Raw genomic sequence first — 8,504 nt, 5'->3', positions numbered from 1 at the left:
CAGTTAGATTACAAAATTGATTGGAAAAGTCTTTGTTGTAACATAAAAGAATTGTGAAAATAAATAATTAGACTTCATACTTACAAAAATATATTAATAATGGTCACTTATGAAATTACCATTTGAACGTATTATTTATTTTAATTGCAATTACTTTCTAACTAATACTGCACTTTCATACATATTATATTCGTCCTATCAATGTTATTATCTACACTATATTCATTAGTTTATATAAACAAAATTTACAGTGGATACTCGCTTAACGAACATTTTGCTTAACGAGCAAAATAAATTGTAAGATAAATGACTCGCTTAACGTGCGACGTTTCGCATAACGAGTGACGATGAGAAGAGAAGTCCCAGATTTCGCACATATTATATATATTTTTTAATATGTTTCACTATACGAGTAAAAATCTGTAAAGTTTGGAACGTTTTAAACTCGTTAAGCGAGGTTCCATTAAGCAATATTAATATTTTTTAATCAATCATTTTTAAAAACTGATGTGTTTATAAAATGAATGGTTCTTCTTGTATTTTCATTTCTTCGCATTCATAAACATTTACCAGTACAGGTATCCACCGACTTACGAACTAGTTGTGGAAGAAGTACAAGATTATTTTGTTGCATTTGTTTCTTTTGTCCATTAAATAATTGTGATGCCTACATCGAAAAGGATTTGTAAGTAAGTATTTTCTTTATTTTAATCTATTTTTTCAAATTTATGCAGTCAGTAAAAACCATGATAAAGTGTGGTAAAATAAGTATATTTTGAATTTTTTTTTAATTTCCCCATTACTTACGAACAACCCTTTGGAACGGAACTAGTTTGTAAATCGGGAGATACCTGTATTTAAACACAATTTGTATAACATTATTGCTGCCATCTAGTAGCCTTATTTGCAAGATTATAGTTTAAGTATTTTAGCGCTCTTTCTCTTTCAAACTTTTAATTACTATAATTAACAAAACTCAATGCAAAGAAAAATTTTAATATTCACCCGTATCTAGCTAAGATCGGGTGGCAAGACTCCGACGAATGCGTTTGCGGGGTGGTATATAGGGTAGACCACTACTCCTTCGAATGTATCTCAAATCGGCAGGCTACTTTAAGACTTTTGGAAATGCTGATCCGATATAAGATCACACTACCAACCAACATAATTCCAGGCTCTGATTTCTACAGAGAAAACGAGAGTATACAGAGCTTTGCTTTACTTCATTAAGTACACGAACATAGATATAAAATTTTAAATGTTTAACTCCGACTCACTTATATTCCTCTCCTTCCGAGGTCTCCCCCGTCACCTTTGTGCCGAACCGCAGAGACCACGGTTTGAAAATTATTACTTTTTCTTACGCTTTGTTGCCACTTGTGGATTACAATTCTCTCCAATCCCATCCAGTAACTAATCTAGTAGCAGTAATGAACTTTTGTACAGTTAGGGTATTATAATAATAAAACAGTGGCCTCTACAGTGGTAAGAGAGATCATGAACGTGAAGAATCTGTGCAACAGCAAACCTTGGTTAGACATCGGTATTTTTAATACAAACTTTTTATTTTGTAAATAAAACCAATTCATTTTCTTAAATATTCAAGTACAGTGGTGTCGTGTCCCAGGATTAAAAAATCCTTGGACACCGTGGATTATCTCGTAGTTATGTCGTTGCAGAGTCTTAGAGGAGACACATCGGAGTTTTATTGAGAAGTTAACTAGTTACAATAGTTGATCTCAGAGATTATTACTAAGAGTTACATTCTCCTCTTAAGTTAGTATTTATGAAATAAGTGTTCTTCCTTGGACTCTCCCAAGTAATTCCAACTTCTCAGTAAGACCCCTCAGCTAAGACTTCCTCTCTATTCGGTGCCCCTGACTAAGACTAAATTATATAATACAAAAATGTGTTCATTTCAAAATGGGGCTGTGTGGGAGGTAAGGGTTTGTCCTTCTGGAAAATACAACCGTTTCTTTATCTAAGTTTTATGATCCTGCCCAAATATTTAGGGGCTGCAGAAGGCAAGTGGACGTAATACGTAATACAATAGACGTAACTATACGATTTAATGTGTAACCGTCTTTCGGAATATTCTAAATAATCACGTACAAGTATCCGTTTGTATATTTGATGAATACCTTAAATATGATTTGTAATAATTAAGAGGAAAGTGGTAGACCTAACAAATATACATATTAGTTATACCAAATATGGTAATAAAATGGTCGGCCACGATAGTAGAACCTCGTTTAACGAGTTTAATTCCGCTAATTTCCGGATTTTTACTCGTATATGTGTATACAAGTTTTAAAAATAGAGTAGCAGTCGCGCAATCCGGGACTTCTCTTCTCATCGTCACTCGATAAGCGAAATACCTCGTTATGCGAGTATTTATGAAGTGCTCTTCCTTGGACTCTCCCAAGTAAGACCAACTTCTCAGTAAGACCCCTCAGCTAAGACTTCCTCTCTATTCGGTGCCCCTGACTAAGACTAAATTATATAATACAAAAATGTGTTCATTTCAAAAAGGGACTGTGTGGGAGGTAAGGGTTTGTCCTTCTGGAAAATACAACCGTTTCTTTATCTAAGTTTTATGATCCTACCCAAATATTTAGGGGCTGCAGAAGGCAAGTGGACGTAATACGTAATACAATAGACGTAACTATAAGATTTAATGTGTAACCGTCCTTCGGAATATTCGAAATAATCACGTACAAGTATCCGTTTGTATATTTGATGGATACCTTAAATATAATTTGTAATAATTAAAAGGAAAGTAGTAGACCTAACAAATATACATATTAGTTATACCAAAGATGATAATAAAATGGTTGGCCATGACAGTGGAACCTCGCTTAACGAGTTTAATCCGCTAATTTTCGGATTTTTACTCGTATATGTTTATACAAGTTTTAAAAATTCACTTCTCTTCTCATCGTCACTCGTTATGCGAAACATCGCTCGTTAAGCGACTCATTTTTCTTACAATTCATTTTGCTCGTTAAGCGAAATTCCTCGTTATGCGAGTATTTATGAAGTAAGTGCTCTTCCTTGGACTCTCTCAAGTAATTCCAACATCTCAGTTCGACCCCTTAGATAAGACTTCCTCTCTATTCGGTCCCCTGACTAAGTCTAAATTATATAATACAAAAATGTGTTCATTTCAAAAAGGGGCTGTGTGGGAGGTAAGGGTTTGTCCTTCTGGAAAATACAACCGTTTCTTTATCTAAGTTTTATGATCCTGCCCAAATATTTAGGGGCTGCAGAAAGCAAGTGGACGTAATACGTAATACAATAGACGTAACTATACGATTTAATGTGTAACCGTCCTTCGGAATATTCGAAATAATCACGTACAAGTATCCGTTTGTATATTTGATGGATACCTTAAATGTGATTTGTAATAATTAAGAGGAAAGTGGTAGACCTAACAAATATACATATTAGTTATACCAAATATGGTAATAAAATGGTCGGCCACGATAGTAGAACCTCGTTTAACGAGTTTAATCCGCTAATTTCCGGATTTTTACTGGTATATGTGTATACAAGTTTTAAAAATGAAGAAGCAGTCGCGCAATCCGGGACTTCTCTTCTCACTCGTTATACGAAACGTCGCTCGTTAAGCGAGTCATTTTTCTTACAATTAATTTTGCTCGTTATGCGAGTATTTATGACGTAAGTGCTCTTCCTTGGACTCTCCCAAGTAATTCCAACTTCTCAGTACGACCACTTAGCCAAGACTTCCTCTCTATTCGGTCCCCTTGACTAATACTAAATTATATAATACAAAAATGTGTACATTTCAAAAAGGGGCTGTGTGGGAGGTAAGGGTTTGTCCTTCTGGAAAATACAACCGTTTCTTTATCTAATTTTTATGATCCTGCCCAAATGTTTAGGGGCTGCAGAAGGCAATTCGTGATACAATAGACGTAACTATACGATTTAATGTGTAATTGTCCTTCGCAATATTCCACAAGTTATTCTAAATAATCACGTACAAGTATCCGTTTGTATATTTGATGGATACGTTAAATATGATTTGTAATAATTAAGAGGAAAGTAGTAGACCTAACAAATATACATATTAGTTATACCAAATATGATAATAACATGGTCGGCCACGACAGTGGAACTTAGCTTAACGAGTTTAATCCGTTAATTTCCAATTCATTTTGCTCGTTAAGCGAAATGCCTCGTTCCACTGTACAGTTATTTTTGTATCCAAAATTTTTGGTTTATATATTTTAGAATTGTAGAAAAGTATAGAAACTTTGCAATTATAACTTTCAAAAATTATGGACTACCAAAACAAGTGAATAGTAACAATGAAATAGTTTTTAAATATGAATCAAATGAATTAAATCTTTTATTTTCCATTGTATACAAATTATTAAATATACATTAGTTATTGTTTGGTTCGCTAATTAACATCAATTATTCTAATGAATACGTGATTACAACCTTCATTGACATTTGTTTAATAAAATAACACATAGTTGCGGGAAATAATTTGCAATTTTCTTCTTCTTCTTCCTCGTGTCTCCACTCTCATCACTTGAATTTGTGCACTGCACAGTTTAATCAGTCTCCGCTTAAGTGCTCTTAGAAATAAGGACATACAGGTTACATATAACATAGGTAATTAGGTTTCAATTACAAATTGACTTTACAAGATCTAATATAAGCTAGTACAGTTGTATACACATGTCGGTCTTGCGTTGCCATTAATACTGCTGTAGATGTTGGGAATAGTACTTTCATTTCAGCTAATTTGTTTCAATCTCACCACACACACATCTCTATCCGAGTCGGACTGCAATTTTAATAAGAATTATTTTTAACATGTAACAAAAATTGTAGGCAATTCAATATACATTAGTTAATTATTTAAATAAATTAAATGATGGAATTAAAATTGTTTCTATTGTAGTATAGATAAATTCCAATTATAACATTTGTATGTTAATAAAGTTAATTAAAATTATGTAATGAATTGAACGCAATTAAAGTTTAAAATGCAATTAATTTGTATTTATTTACGTAATGATATTTTTGAAAATTGTATAGATAAATAATCTATACAATTTTCTGGAATTTATCTGTTTATAATCTAAACAGAGAACGTATTTACAATTCAATGAATATGATATTGAGTTAACGACACTGACTCATTAAATTATTACACTTCGTTACTAGAATTTATCTAACCACAGGATAGACCAGTGCGGATCAGATCTGTTCCAGCGCGTAATATGTAAGTATTGTTCACATATTGTATAATAAAAAACCTTTTAATGAGTAGAATTTAAATTGTTATGTAATTATGCATGTTTTTGTGTTCATAATTTAAAAATATTTTAATAATTGCATTGAATATTAAATTTTTTGATAATTTCAATTTAAATATAAACGAGATACAGAAAAGATATAAAAATATTCAATTGGATTTGGCAACATTCACAATGCATTGAAATACATCCATACCTACACTGTCTACACTTATATAATACCAACTTACAGATAAAATATGTAAGTTTTACTCTAAATTTATTTACGTGTATTTATTAGGCAAGAGTTTACAAAATCATCTACTAAGAACGAATTGCATAAGAACAATGGCTCAATATTATTCGTATTTTTCAGAGGATGTTTCGGTTGTTGAGGGGTGCTACAAGCAGGAGCTTGGCTCAGCAGGCCATCAGGAGTATTTCGCGTACATCCAGACTGAACTGCAAATATGAATCAAACTTGCACAAAGTGAACAATGTAGAGAAACGTTTCCTGGTTTGGACTGGGAAGTTCAAGAAGATCGAAGATGTTCCCACTTTTGTCCAGCAAGTGATTTAAAGGCTATATACATATTGGGTCCCCTTAATGGTGTTTAATTTGTAGAGGTGACATTGTGGAGAAAGCCAGGAACCGAATGCGTATCCGCATTGCAAACTGCATGATGGCTGTAACCATGATTGGATGCTTCCTGATGGCTCTCAGTGGTAAGAGAGCTCATGAGCGTGGAGAATCTGTGCAACAGCAAACCTTAGACAGACATCGCCTCTTGAAGGAGGAGTACCTAAAGGAAGCACAAGAGTTGAAAAACCAACAAGCCAAATGATATTGTTACGAGGAAGATACTGATGATGAGAGTTTATTGGATTTGGAGTCCTTCATTAGGAGCTTAGGCTTTTATTTTTTTTAATGTAATTTAAATTGCATACACTCAGATTAAAGAAAATAGGTTACATTTTATCGATTTATTTTTTATTTATAAAACAGTAGAACAAAGTTGTTTATCAAACAGTAGTTATCTTTATTTTAAAGATAAAAAAAAGAAATAATAATTGAAACTTATTACAAATAAATTATGATGATCTTAATATGAAATTATTTAATGAAAAATAATTATTGAGTGCCTGTGGACAGGAGGGCCAAGAGACCAGCTGTTGTGCTCACTGAGAGAACATAGTTCACAGTTGGGGTGAAGCTACGGAGCAAGTAGAAGCTGGCAAAGATGATGATGGCCACGAACAGGGCATTGTTGTAGAAGATGGAGAAAGTTGTTGCCTCGAAATCGGCGACTTCGTTCTTCTGCCACAAGATCCTCTCATCCTTTTCCTTCCTGCTCATCTTCTTGTCCTCAGCCAACTTCTTGGTCAGTTCCCTGGTGACGGCTTCCTCACGTTTGTTGGCGATCTTGTGCTTCAGGAGGAACTTGGTGTTGCGGTAGGCCATGGAGATCAGGTAGGTGGACAGAGCAGTCACAATGAGGAATGGGATCATGGATGAATACAGATCGATCATGTGTATTCTCCAGAAGAGCCATATGGGGATGGCAGAGACGATGAAAGCGTTACCGTAGAAAAGAGCGGAGGACTTGGTGGAGACGTTCCTGCTGAAATCCTGCAGGAGAAGCTCCTCTTCCTTGGTGAAACCTTGCTTATTCACTTTAGCAGGCATTTTTAGCTGGACTTTCTTTTATGTTGAACACGAACACTGTTTCTCCAACAAGAGACGAAACTTATTTGAGAAGCTTACTGTTTTTGTATCGAGATGCCAACTTGCTCCGTTGGCACGTTTCGTTGTAAAAACTTCAGCCAACGTGACGTTTTCTAATTGTTATTCAGTCGATAGAGGGCGTCTCAAAGAACTTTTAACTCTTAAATTCAGACAAATATACTTATTATTTATAGTTTAGACTTAAATATGAGACATATAAATTAAACATATATTTAAAATTATTTCTAAATAAGTGGAGATTCATAAGTTACACATAAAACATAACATAAATGTTAAATACATTTTTATAAGCAGTTTACAAAAATTTTGTTTTATGAAAGTGTTTGAATTACTAAATAGTATTAATAGTTATATCTACATTCAAATAAAATTAATAAATTATTTTTAGAAATTTTCAGAACAAGAATACTTTCTGCATGTAAAAATGGTTATCTATAACATCTATTAAACAATTACTGCAAATAGAGTTGCATAGTTGTTCTTCTCTTTAACCCTCCAAAATTAACTTAGCTTTCTTGCAATTTGCACAATTTCGAATAGTTGTTAGCATAGATCATCCATGAAATATTATTAATAAACAAGTATAAATTTAAATTTTGTTTTATTTATTTATATATATTTTTATATACAGTGGATCCTTAACAAGCATTTCGCTTAACGAGCATTATCGTATATTACATTAGTTTATATGGGGAAAATTGTTTCAATATACGAGTAAAAATCCGGAAATTTTGGAAAGGGCAAAAATGAAATCAGTTGGTAACAGTGTTGTTTGATGTGTGGAGAGAAGAAGATTTTCATCCGAAATCGGTTGAGTTCGGAACTGTTCGGAAAGGTTTATTACATGGCCATATACATTTTTCTGGAGATTCAAATCTTCAGTATAGTTCTTCAGTTTGTATTTCGCAGTTTTGAAGAGCAGAGGCAACCAAGTGCAAGTAAGTAACAAGTTTACAATTTTTCTTCATATATATTTGTCTAAGTACAATTGAATTAACTGAAAAACATCGCTAGAAAGACAAGCAGAAATTACGTGCACAAATAAATGAACAATAATAACGTGAGATGGGTGGTAAACAAAGACAATTTCAACACAGGAAAAACAACGTAAGTACAAATTTATCAATTTTGAGAAACATATTTTGAATTTATCCACCAATATGTTTCTAGTCTTTTAATTTTGAGAGAAGCGCAGAACTGCAAGCTTCTACCATACCCACGTTTGGAACGTTTCCTGGCTTGAAAAGAACATGCTTTGTGAATGCTGGATGTTCATTGGTACCAATTGATGATATTGATTCAATTGTTGATCACAACTTTCAATTAGTCCTGAAGAAAATGACAAAAAAACACGCCACTACAAAGTTAAAAGCTTTACAGGAATTTTCAGAGCTTATAAAGGATACAGACATTGAGACTATCAAAGCTGTATTACCATATTGGCCCAAGCTGTACAATAATTTATCAATAGATGCTGAGTGTAG

General features: G+C 33.3%; 2 protein-coding genes across 2 annotated transcripts; one reads left to right on the top strand and one right to left on the bottom strand.

Moving 5' to 3' along the window:
• The first annotated feature begins 5,478 nt into the window (after window positions 1-5,478).
• Window positions 5,479-6,252, top strand: LOC108558438 (UPF0389 protein CG9231). Its single transcript, XM_017915352.1, has 3 exons — window positions 5,479-5,535; window positions 5,650-5,840; window positions 5,899-6,252. Exons 2-3 carry the CDS (start codon window positions 5,653-5,655, stop codon window positions 6,116-6,118), a joined length of 408 nt encoding a protein of 135 aa, XP_017770841.1. The 5' UTR covers window positions 5,479-5,535; window positions 5,650-5,652; the 3' UTR covers window positions 6,119-6,252.
• On the bottom strand, window positions 6,243-7,091 carry LOC108558437 (translocon-associated protein subunit gamma). Its single transcript, XM_017915351.1, has one exon. It carries the CDS (start codon window positions 6,958-6,960, stop codon window positions 6,406-6,408), a length of 555 nt encoding a protein of 184 aa, XP_017770840.1. The 5' UTR covers window positions 6,961-7,091; the 3' UTR covers window positions 6,243-6,405.
• Window positions 7,092-8,504: the final 1,413 nt, after the last annotated feature.

This window comes from Nicrophorus vespilloides, unplaced genomic scaffold, assembly GCF_001412225.1.
Source record: "Nicrophorus vespilloides isolate i.1.1-1 unplaced genomic scaffold, Nicve_v1.0, whole genome shotgun sequence".
NCBI lineage: Eukaryota > Metazoa > Arthropoda > Insecta > Coleoptera > Silphidae > Nicrophorus > Nicrophorus vespilloides.
Note: the sequence above shows the minus strand (reverse complement) of the source record. Positions and strands in the feature narration are given on the sequence as shown.